Source organism: Eumetopias jubatus, unplaced genomic scaffold, assembly GCF_037043125.1.
Source record: "Eumetopias jubatus isolate StellerSeaLion01/CBP00866 unplaced genomic scaffold, mEumJub1_p1.0 scaffold_12, whole genome shotgun sequence".
Lineage (NCBI taxonomy): Eukaryota > Metazoa > Chordata > Mammalia > Carnivora > Otariidae > Eumetopias > Eumetopias jubatus.
In genome coordinates, this window is record NW_028274818.1 from 41,080,170 (window position 1) to 41,092,523 (window position 12,354).

The window sequence follows — 12,354 nt, forward strand, 5'->3', positions numbered from 1 at the left end:
AATGCACAAAGCACTATTAATGAAAGCTGCATGCAACATCTTGGTCACTTTTACTGTAACTAATGAATAATGTTTGTTAAAACACAATGTGGAACATGAGAGAATTTAGTTTAATAGCAGGTTGCAATGTGGCTGGGATTATGGGAAAAGAACAGATAATGAATAGAAAGCTCTACCAGAATTACAGTAATATTTCAGTATGTACTAACATGCACATCACTTCTACAGATAATTAAGAAACCATTTAAAGAATGAACAGTCTTAGTGAATGGTTTTGGTTTACATCTCAGAAAATAAGAAATTTGGTTTACATCTCAGAAAATAAGAAATTAGCTTAGAAAAATCACAAAATAAGCAGCATTCACATGCCTCATTTCTCCTCTGAAGGGGCTTGTTCCAGAAGGACAGGTTAGGTGCAGCTAATGGAAACTGTGTCCACTGTCGAGGGCTCCCACGAAGCAAGTTTATTACTTTTCTTAATAGTGACACATTGGAAAAATTACCTTTTAAATACTCATCTTTGCATCTCAAATCATTTACTTCATTTCTCTTCCTATGGCAACAATCTACTTTCCTTATATAATGAGAAATGTCAAGGGATTCCCCCGATGGAGTTCTTGAGGCTTAAAGAGGAAACGTAGGGAGCTGGTTTCAACAGCGGCATACTCGTCTATCCTTTAAAGAAACACTGTGGTGTACTATGTTTTTAATGAAGAAAAAAAAAAAAAGCTCTCCTGGTATCCAGAAATAACTATAATCACAACTAAGCACTGGGGCATAATGGGCTATTTCACATTTCAAACAGGCCTCACAGTTCAGGTCTAAGCCCATTTCCAGAGACTACTGCCAAAGGCAAGGACGGGGGACATCAGAGCCAATTAAAAGGGCCCTGGGGAAATCCCTCCCCATTCTGTGAAGGTGAGTTTAAGGAACCCCGACCTAACCAGTGAATCCTCCGGAACCTGTGCTTTGATCCTGAAGTGAGGTCGCTGAATCTTACTCTAAAATGCCCAACGTTTTGAGGTTTTCAGTAAATCTGGTTATTCCTCTGATTTCTAGACCCCTTTTATGACAAAATTCTACCCTTTTTCTTTTGCTTGCTTTTTCTTAACACCCCTCTTTCTTCTCTATCTTCGCAATCCATCTGCCAGAAAGAAAAGACATTTTAGCTACCTATTCAGACCAGCCTGCAAAATGCCACAGGATCATTTGATCTCTACTGTCCTGGGATTTCGTGCAACTTTGCCTAATTGTCAGTGTAGCACACCGTCGGTCACGTTTTGCTTCTGTATGTTTTTTTTTTTAAAGAGCAGCCATGTTTAATATTGTGAAATACGATGTGTCTCCTCCGTGCCCCACCCTCTAGAACAGTGATACATTTCAGCGCACGCTCAGCAGAATTGGATTGTATTATGCACAGTACACACGTTCATTACCAAAACCGTACTTGCTGGAATGGATGCAAGGAGAATGAACTGCTGAGACTTCAGAATCCCAGTTCCTCAGAACCACTTTTATTAGCCAATGTATACCAAAGACGGGTGGTAAAAGAAGTATTATTTTTGCAGTTTTCCTTCATCATTGACGCTCTCTGATGTTACAGAGTGTGGTTTTCCAGTCTTTTGATTAAGCCTTGCCAGTCGTGTGCTGCTGCAACACGGAAGACACAGCTTTGCAACCTGTCACCTCTTCCGGCAGGCAGCCATCCTGGTCTCGGAGAGCGGGGTCGGCGCCCGACTGGAGTAGCAGCTCCACGATGTCCAAAAACTCACAGGCAGCAGCTGACGGGGAAATGGACAGACAGGAAAAGAAGGCTACTGTGAGACGAAGGGAAATGACTGTACCCCAGCAGGAAAGGCAAGGGCTGAGCAGTAAGGGATCCTGAACAATGAGAAATGTTCCAGCGGCTGGTGGGTGGGTGATCGGGCCTTGTGAGGAGAGCTGGGCCATGAGAGTGCATTCTCAAGTGTTAGGAAAATCAAATTCACCTTTTTTGGTTGCCCAGAAGCAAACAAACAAACACATTTTTGAAACTGTGAGGTTTTTAGGGGCGCCAGGGTGGTTCAGTCGGTTAAGCGTCTGCCTTTGGCTCAGGTCATGATCCTGGGGTCCTGGGATCGAGTCCCACGTCGGGCTCCCTGCTCTGCGGAGGCGGGGGCGGGGGGGCTGCTTCTCCCTCTGCCTGCCGCTCTGCCTACTGTGCTCTCTTATCTCTTTGTCAAATAAATAAATAAAATCTTTAAAAAAAAAAACCTGTGAGGTTTTTAGACTCTCTTAAGAATGGAATGAGGGAGAGAACAAAAATAGTGTTTATGTATTTTACTTTGATCAGAATAATGATAGGTTTGTAGGCTATGTCAAAAGGCTAAAAATATGTAAATGTAAAAAGAAAGATTTCGTTTTGTTTTTGAAGAGGGGGTTAAATGGGTAACTAACTAAACTTTAAAATTTGCAAATGAAAAAAAAAAAAGCTGGCCTAGGAATCATACCATCCCTCTACAGAACTTTTATTTATTTAAAAAAATAACAAATGGCCCAAATCACATAAGACACAGGGAGGGGACAAGGACCTACAGATACGGAGACTCATTATGAAGATGGCATGTATCGCCTCCAGGAGGACACACAGACCAAAGGGCTAGAATGGAGAGCTATCTATGTTTTTGCACATATATGGAAACTTGATTTATGACAACACTGGCGTCGCAGATCAGCAAGGAAACAAAGATCCATTAATTCAGATGCACTGAAACAACTGGGCTAAAGGCAAAAACAGGCATTTCATACAAGATGAAACAGAAATGGCAATAAACATATGAAAAGATGAACAACCACATTAGTAGTCAGGGAAATGAAAATTAAAACTCGGAGATACCATTTCACACCCAGTAGAGAGGTGGAAATTAAGAACAGACGGTACGAAGGTACGGGAGAGGGCTGGGGCGGGGGACGCTCCCCTCCGGACGGCCCGAGCGCACGCTGGTGCCGTCACTACGGGCAACAGCTTGTGTTAAACCTCACACACGTGGGCCCTGCGCCCAGCCATCCCACTCCTACTTACACACTCCAGAGAAACTTGTGTGTGGTTCTCTAGGAGACGTTTGCAACAATGTGTGTAGCGGCGCTCTTCCTATTCATGATAGACCCCAAAGGTCAACAACCCAAATGCCCATTAAGAATAACATGTGAAAATAAAACTGTTTACTTCTTCAATAAAATCCCATACAACACTGAAAAGTCATGAACTATACTTTTACACACGAGTGTACCTCCAGAACATAACGTTGAAGGAAAGAGGCGAGTCAGAAGAATACATACAGTATGGTTCCACTTAAACAAAATTTTAAAAATAGACCAAACTAAACACCATTGTTCAGAGAGACAAATATGTAGTAAAACGATAAGGGAAATCATTACTATAAAATTTGGGATAGTGTTAATCTTGGGAGAGGGGATGGAGGGAAGGCCATGCGAATGGATAAGCACACCCAGGAGGTTTCAGAGATATTGGCAATGTTGCATTTCTTAAGCTAGGTGGTGGGTACATTTTTTTCAAGTTATATTTTAAATTCTTCATATACATTTTACATACGCTTTCATAGGTGATGTAACATAACAGCAACAACAAAAGGTCAAAAAAAAAAAAAAAACAGGGAAAGAAAGAAGAGTAAGGAGTTTGATTCAATGGCCATTTTATTGAGTACATGCCATACCAGTCCTACCAAGGATGCATTAAGATTCCTGCTCTGTGGAACTTACTAACAGCTGGGAGGCTAATATGGAAGTCTGACACTCTTAACACAAAACAGTAACTATTGTAACGCATGCGTGTGCACGCGCGTGCACACACACACACACACACACACACACACACACACATACAAGCAAAGAGGTGGGGTGGGTGGGTGGAGAAGTCGAGGGATCAGGAAAAATGCAAGTAGGTGGTATGTAAGCTGAGCTCTGAAGGACAGAGTAAAATTCCAGGTAAGTGGAGACAGGCATTGCGGAGAGAAAACACCACTAATGGAGGGAGTACTGAGAGAACCAACCGTCTGCTGGCTCTGGGAAGTGATACAGACAGTCAAAAGAACACAGGGTGGACTTGAGTCAAACCATGCAGGGCTGTGAGAGCCATACTAAGCCATGCTGAGAAGTGTGGTTTCGAGTGCTCTAGTAAAGTCTGCATTTATAAGGAAGGGAGTGGCATAATTTGGCCTCCGTGTTAGGATGAAAATTCTAAAAGAGTGACTTGGACAGCCTAAAAATTTGTGGCAGGTAGACCACGTAGGAGACTATGACTATTTTAGGAGGCTTGAAATTAGCCAGTGTCAGCATTAATATAAAGAATGGACTGAATAAGAGCCACTGAAATTCATGTGGTTAGGACACAGCAAAGTACTGGATAGATTAAAAAAAAAACTGTTTGTGAACACTAAATTTAATAATTAATGAAGCTGATATAATATATTTACAGTTAAACATTTAATTATTTATATTTTGCAATTTTCTTTTTGTTTTTTGGAACAAAAATATTTTATTTCAGGTTTCAAATATTTTTAGAGGTTTTTGAAAAGCTCACAGGCCCCCCACTTGTGATCACAATGTTCACTGAATAAAATGGCCCGAGTTTTTCTATACTTGATATGAAACCCAGACACCATAAAGAAAATTACTCATAAATCTGAATACATAGAAACCTAAAATTGAGGGGTGCCTGGGTGGCTCAGTCGGTTAAGTGGCTGCCTTCGGCTCAGGTCATGATCCCAGGGTCCTGGGATTGAGCCCCTCATCGGGCTCCCTGCTCAGCGGAGAGCCTGCTTCTCCCTCCCCCTCTGCCTGCCTCTCTGCCTACTTATACTCTTCTATCTGTCAAATAAATAAAATCTTAAAAAAAAAAGAAACCTAAAATTGATAAATATGAACACATAAAAATTTGTAAAACAGCTATACCACACACAAACAAAATATGATATATAAAGGTAAATCATAAACTGGAGCATAAACACATACAAGAGCTAATACCCTTAATATCTAAAAAGCATTAACAAATCAATCCAAAAGAACAATGGGCAGGGGTGCCTGGGTGGCTTAGCTGGTTAAGCGCCTGAGTCTTGATTTTGGGTCAGCTCATGATCTCAGGGTTGTGAGATCAAGCCCTATGTCAGGGTCTGCGCTGGGCGTGAAGCCTCCTTAAGATTCTGTCTCTCCTCTCCTTCTGCTCCTCCCCCCAGTCTCTTAAAAAAAAAAGAATGGGCAAAAGTATGACAGGAACCAAAGATGATACCCATGTTTTCAGTCTGGGAGACTTGTGCTCTGTCTGTCTCTCTCTCTCAAATAAATAAAATCTCAAGAAAAAAAGATTTTATTTATTTATTTGAAAGAAAGAGAGAGAAAATGAGCCAGGCAGGAGGGGCAGCGGGAGAGGGAGAAGCAGGCTCCCCATTAAGCAGGGAGCCCTATGCAGGGGTTAATCCCAGGACCCCTGGATCATGACCTAAGCTGAAGGCAGATGCTTACCCGACTGAGTCAACCAGGCAGGTGCCCCTCAAATAAATAAAATCTTAAAAAAACATATATAAATAACTCTTAGAGCTCAACAATAAGAAAACAAGTAACTGGATTAAAAATTGGGCCAAAGACCTTAACTGACATCTCACCACAGAAGATATACATATGGCAATTAAGCTTATGAAAAGGTATTCCACATCACATGATCAGGGAAATGCAAATTAAAAGAACATTGAGATACCACTACACACCTATTAGACTGGCCAAAATGTGGAACACTGGCAACACCAAATGCTGGTGAGGATGTGGAGCAACAGGAACTCACTCATTGCTGGTGGGAATGCAAAAGGACACAGACATTTGGAAGACAGTGTGATGGCTTCTTATAAAACTAAATATACCCTTACCATATGATCCGGCAACCATGCTCCTCAGTATCTACCCAAAGGAGCTAAAAACTTATGTCCACTCAGAAATCTACACATGAATGTTTATAGCAGCTTAAATCATAACTGCCAAAACTTGGAAGCAACCAAGATGTCCTTTAGTAGGTGAATGGATAAATAAGCTACTCAACACTAATGAGCTATCAAGCTAACAAAGGACATGGAGAAACCTTAAATATTACTAAGTGAGAGAAGCCATTCTGAAAAGGTTATCTACTGTATGATTCCAACAATATGAACATTCTGGAAAAGGCAAAACTCTGGAAATAGTAAAAAGATCAGTGGTTGCCAGAGGCTGGGGGTGAGGGAGGGACAAACAGGTAGAGCACAGTAGAATTTTAGGGCAGAGAAAATACTCTGGATGATATCATAATGACGGATACACATCATTTTACATTTATCCATAGAATACATGATGCCAAGAGTGAATCATAATGTAAACTTTGGGTGATTATGACATATTTTGACATAATAATTTTATGGTATGTAGCTTCATCAACTGTAACAAACGTACCACTCTGATGAGGGATGTTGACAATGAAAGTGTGAAACGACAGAAAAAATATACATTGGTCTCTGTCCCCAGTTCCTGGCACAGAGCTCCTAAAACCCCCGGCCTTTCCTAAGTGCAGGAGCACTAGAGGCATCTTTTGTTCTAACGCTTAGTCTTTGACCCTGGTTCCTGACAGAGCTCCTCAATCACTTGGAATTTCCCAGGTGACAGGCGTATCTTTTGTTCTAATGAGGTGACTCTTGGTGGGCTCCTGGATTGCTTCAGGGAGGGGGCTGGTCCCCAAAAAGACCCAACCATGATTAGAAGCTTGTAACTTTCAGCCCCAACTCCCATCCTCCTCGAAGGGGAGAGAGGCTGGAGATTGAGTTAATGATCAATCATGCCTATGTAATGAAGCCTCCATAAAACCCCTCAAAGTACGGTTTTAGAGAACTTCTGGGTTACTGAACACATGGAAGTACTTAAAAGGTGGTACTGATGATAGCACGGAAGCTCTGCTCCCCTCCCCCCATATCTCGTCCAATGCATCTCTTCTAGCTAGATGTTCCTCTGTATCACCATATCCTTTTAAATTAAGCCAGTAAACCTAAGTGTGTCCTTGATTTCTGTGAGCCATTCTAGCAAATTATCGAACCCAGGAAGGGGTCATGGAAACCCGACATTGTAGAAGGTCAGTCAGAAGTGCTGGTGACAACCTGGGACTTGTGATTGGCATCTGAAGGCAGAGGTGTAGTCTTGTGGGACTGGGGGGAAGGTAGACAGTGTCTGAGTTGAATTAAGTGGAAGAACACCCAGCTGGTGTTGCAGAGAATTGCTTGTTGTGAGGAAAAAAACACACACACGGTGACCAGAGAGGTGAAGTGAAGTGTGGGGGTAGCGTGAGAGTAAAGGAGACACACACAGCAAGCGTCTGTTCTTTAGAGGGAGGCTATCATGGGGTGAGGGGTATATGGAAAATCTCTGTATCTTTCCCTCAATTTTGCTGTGAACCTACAACTGCTCTAAAAGTCTTAACCCACCAACAAAGCACTTGTAATTGGGTCTATTTCTGTGTTATCTATCATGTTTCATGGATTTACACACCTATCCTTATACTAATACCACACTGTCTTGATGTTTGTAACTTTATAATAAGTCCTGAAGTAAGGGTGTGTCCTCCATCTGGGTCCTTTCCTTTTCCATATAACTTTTAGAATAAGCTTGTAAATTTTTTCCAAACGTCCCGTTGGAATTTTGATTGGGAGTGTGTATAGATCAATTTGGGGAGAATGGAGAGCTTAACACCATAACATTAAGTCTTTTGACCCATGAACAACAGTATCTCTGTCCATTTACTCAAACTGCCCTTAATTTCTCTCAGCATTGTTTGGGAATTTTCAGCATACAAATTGTGCATTTATTTTGATTTAGCCTTAGGATTTTAATTTTTCTGAGGCTATTATAAATGGTATTTTAAAAAATTTCAATATCTAATTGGTTCATTGCAAGTATAACGGAAAACAACTGATATCTGTATACTGACCTTGTGTTTTTAACTTTCTTTTTTTTCTTTTTTTTTAAAGATTTTGTTTATTTATTTGAGAAAGAGAGAATGAGAGACAGACAGCACGAGAGGGAAGAGGGTCAGAGGGAGAAGCAGACTCCCTGCTGAGCAGGGAGCCCGATGCAGGACTCGATCCTGGGACTCCAGGATCATGACCTGAGCCGAAGGCAGTCGCTTAACCAACTGAGCCACCCAGGTGCCCGTGTTTTTAACTTTCAATTTCCAATTGTTCCTTACCAGTGTATAGGAGCTTTTTGATTTTTGTAAATTGATTTATCCTGCAAACTTGCTGAACTCAACTTATTAATTCTAATAGCTTTTTAAAAAATAGATTCTTTGGGGTCTTCTACATAGGTGTCATGTCATCTGTGAATAAAGGAAATTTTATTTCTTCCTTCTAAATCCAACTGCCTTTTACTTCTTTCTTTTGCCTTAAAGCACTGGCTAGAACTTCTAGTATGATGTTGAATCAAAGGGGAGAGAGTGGACATCTCTGCCTTTTTCCCAGTCAGAAGGAAAGCATTCAGCCTTTCACCATTAAGAATGATGTTAGCTAGGGCGCCTGGGTGGCTCAGTCCTTAAGCGTCTGCCTTCGGCTCAGGTCATGATCCCAGGGTCCTGGGATCGAGCCCCATATCAGGCTCCCTGCTCAGTGGGAAGCCTGCTTCTCCCTCTCCCACTTCTCCTGCTTGTGTTCCCTCTCTCGCTGTGTCTCTGTCAAATAAATAAATAAAATCTTAAAAAAAAAAAAAAAAGAATGATGTTAGCTATGGGGCACCTGGGTGGCTCAGTCAGTTAAGCGTCTGCCTTCAGCTCAGGTCATGATCCTGGGGTTCTGGGATTGAGCCCCACATCGGGCTCTCTGCTCCTCGGGGAACCTGCTTCTCCCTCTGCCTCTCTCTCAGTCTCTCATGAATAAATAAATGAAATCTTTAAAAAAAATGATGTTAGCCAACAATTACTTCAGACTGAGGAAGTTTCTTTCTATTCCTATTTTGCTGCATTTTTATTTTTTTTAATCATGAAGGGAAGTTGAATTTTGTCAACTGTTTTTTCTACATAGATGGAGATGATCATGTGTTTTGTTTCGGTTTTGATCTGCTGACATGGTGAAATACAATGATTTTCAAGTACTGAACCAACCTTACATTCCTGGGATAAAGATATTTGAGTATTATTTGTTATTCTTTTTGTATATTGCTGGGTTGACTTTGCTAACATTTTATTAAAGATGTTTGCACTGGGGCACCTGGGTGGCTTAGTTAGTTGAGTGTCCAACTCTTGGTTTCAAGTCCAGGGTCATGAGATGGAGCCTGGTGTTGGGCTCCATGCTCAGGAGGGAATCTGCTTGAGATTCTCTCTCTCCCTCTGCCTCTCCCCACTACTCATGTTCTCTCTCTCTCAAATTAATTAATTAATTAAAAAAAAAGATGTTTGCATCTATATTTGTGGGAGACATTGGCCTGAAGTTTTCTTTTCCTCCAGAGTCTTTTCCTGGTTTTGGTATTAGGATAATGTCAGCCTCACAGAATGAGTTGGACAGCATCTTTTATTTTCTGAAAGAGTTGATGTGTAGACTTAGTTTTATTTCTTCCTTAAACATTTAGTAGAATTTACCAGTGAAGCAATCAGGGCCTGGAGATTTTATTGTGGAAAAGTTTTTAGCTACAAATTCAATGTCTTTTATAGATAGAAGGCTACCTAGGTTATCAGGGCAAACTTTGTCTGATTTTTAAAATATTTGTTGAAATTTGTTTTACGGCCTAGAATATGGTCTAACGTGGTGGCTGCCTCGTCCTTGGGTGCTCCACCAAAGGTGAAACAGTCTGTGTGTCTTGTAGGGGCTTGTTATCCTTTGGAATCAGTTTACTTTGCTGGCATGCAACCTCTGCTATCTGCCGGGTTCAAGAAATTAATGATCTTGTAGATTATCTGTCCTTTTCTTCTTGTTAGTATGGGAGCACTGTTCTCTTGCACTTTTCTACATTTCAAGTGGAAGTAGAACTCTATGGGGGTTTGGTTTTATTTTTTTTTTAAGATTTTATTTATTTGAGAGAGAGAAAGAGAGAGAGCACGAGTGGGAAGGGGCAGAGCGGGAGGGAGAAAGAATCTGAAGCAGACTCGGCACTGAGCATGGAGCCCAACGTGGGGCTCAATTCCACAACTGCAAGACCATGGCCTGAGCTGAAACCAAGAGGAGGATGCTTAACTGAATGAGTCACCCAGGTGCCCTGGGAGTTCGGTTTTAGATGATTTAGTAGTGATATTTCTTCTTTTGCTCTTTGTTGTTACTCAGATAAGGATAGTTTCACTGGCTCCCTTGACCCTTTATTCTGCTGGTGGCTGCTTCCCACTCTGGGCCCCCTGCTATATGCTATTCAATGGCATAAAGCCAGCAGCCAAAATCAGGTTGTGATGAGTTATAAACTTGGGACAGCTTTGGCGGTCCTTTATATTACCCACCGTGACAGACTTAGGCACCAAACTCTACTCCATAATAGCCCGGGCTCAGAGGTAGTTCTAAGTGACTAGAGGCGGAGGGCAGAATTTTACTCTGAGCTTAAGCCAGACCATTTGAGAATGCTATCTGTGTCTCCAGTGGTGTGGGATTTCTGGGAAGGCTACCAGGATTGTCAGTGTTAAATTAGCATCTGATGAATGAATGAAGAAATAAACAGAGAGTAGGAGAAAAGGTAGGAAAAGGCAAGAATTGCCTATTCCAGTCCTGGGGCAGGTGTTAATGGGCTAAGGTCATATTTTGCTTCGGTAGGTCACAGACAGGAGGATGGCGGAGACAGAATATCTTTACCAAGGCCCAGGATTCAACAGAAATTATGTAAGATTATAATATCCCTTAAAGAATTTAAAATAATCGCCCCCAAATAATATAATGGGCATTTTAATTTTACATTTCTGAAAGGTTTTACCATGAATCACTGTACACCAAATTAGATTCCAATGGAAGGCAGTCTTTTATTAAATATAACAAAGTTAAAGACACATTGCCTAGTATCAAGTACTTGTGAGAAGATATTTATCCTGCATAGAACTAGCTCCGTGACATTTATATTTTGAGAAATAATCAGTTAACCTTTTTGCCACAACTATCAGTCTCAACTTATTGTAAGAAACACTTGGTTAGGTTTTAAAATTGGAACTTTTAAAGCAGTATCAGAGGAATAAATTTCCCAGTGTATAAATCTGTAATACAGGATAATAACTACCACTGTCAGATCACACTTCTCAAATCTAACCCAACACTTGAGGATCCTGAGCATGAAGAGCAAGGCTAAACGGACGTGTGCTACAGCTGAAGACATTAAGCCAGCCATCTCAGACAAAGCAGCATTAATGTCACATAGGCCATATAGTGAAGTGACTTTTCCCAACAGTGAGATATGATAGAACGTATGACTACTAACTCAGGAATAGAGCTTACATTTTTAAGTTCCACATCTAGAGGACCACAGCCAACCAGCTGAGAAAAGGCTATGGAGGCTATCTAATAATCCCCTAACCTAACAAATGTGAATGAAATTTTAGCTCAAGACTAACTATACAGTGAGGTTTAAATTAGGAAGTTCAGGGGGCACCTGGCTGGCTCAGTCGATAGAGCATGTGACTCTTGGTTTCGGGGTCGTGAGTTCAAGCCCCATGTTGGGCGTGGAGCCTACTTAAAAAAGAAAGAAAGAGAAAGAAAGAAAAGAAAGAAAGAAAGAAAAGAAAAGAAAGAAAGAAAGAGAGAAAGAGAGAGAAAGAAAGAATAAATTAGCAAATTCAGGGTTGTAGAACAGTACTTCAGAGTGAAGGATAGGTTGTCCATAAGGAAAAGGAGTTTTATTAACAAATGCCTGGGATTTACGCAAAGACCGTTATGAGCACCAGGCAATCAGGAAGTTGTAACAGAGAGAGAAAGAGAGAAGAGGAAGACTAATTTAAAGGACAGGAGGACACTACACAGGTCAATCTCATCCTGGTATGAGGAAGGCATCAATTATGTTTGTTTAGCACAGAGCCAACGGGCAAAGATAGGTGCCCAACAAATGGTTTTTGAAAAAAATATATGCTTTGTACCCCCACTTAGATGGTGAGCTACTTGATTATGCACTTTGTTATATTCTCCTCTCCATCTAGCATAGTGCTGGGAACTTAGTATTTGCTCAAAATTCATTAGTTAATTGATTTCTCCGCCTTTGGCATCTTCAGTAAAGCACAATTCACAAGGCAGAGCCATCTTTCAGAAATGTGTGAGCTGCCCATCCCCTCAAAACGGACAAAGGCAAAGAAGATGAGAGTGGGATGAGAAGGGTACTAACATTTTGCCAAATTAATGAGGGAATATA

At 41.2% G+C, this 12,354-nt stretch overlaps 1 protein-coding gene across 3 annotated transcripts in view; it reads right to left on the reverse strand.

The window, feature by feature from the left end:
- Window positions 1-1,492: 1,492 nt before the first annotated feature.
- Window positions 1,493-12,354, reverse strand: part of ACBD6 (acyl-CoA binding domain containing 6) — a 218,237-nt gene continuing 207,375 nt past the window's right edge. For 2 of the 3 annotated variants that reach the window (XM_088016774.1, XM_028121549.1), the window contains one exon: window positions 1,493-1,781. In XM_088016774.1, the coding sequence (XP_087872900.1) occupies window positions 1,627-1,781 (155 nt within the window). In that variant the 3' untranslated portion in view covers window positions 1,493-1,626. The remainder of the gene's footprint in view (window positions 1,782-12,354) is intronic. The other variant, XM_028121551.2, reaches the window with a different exon arrangement.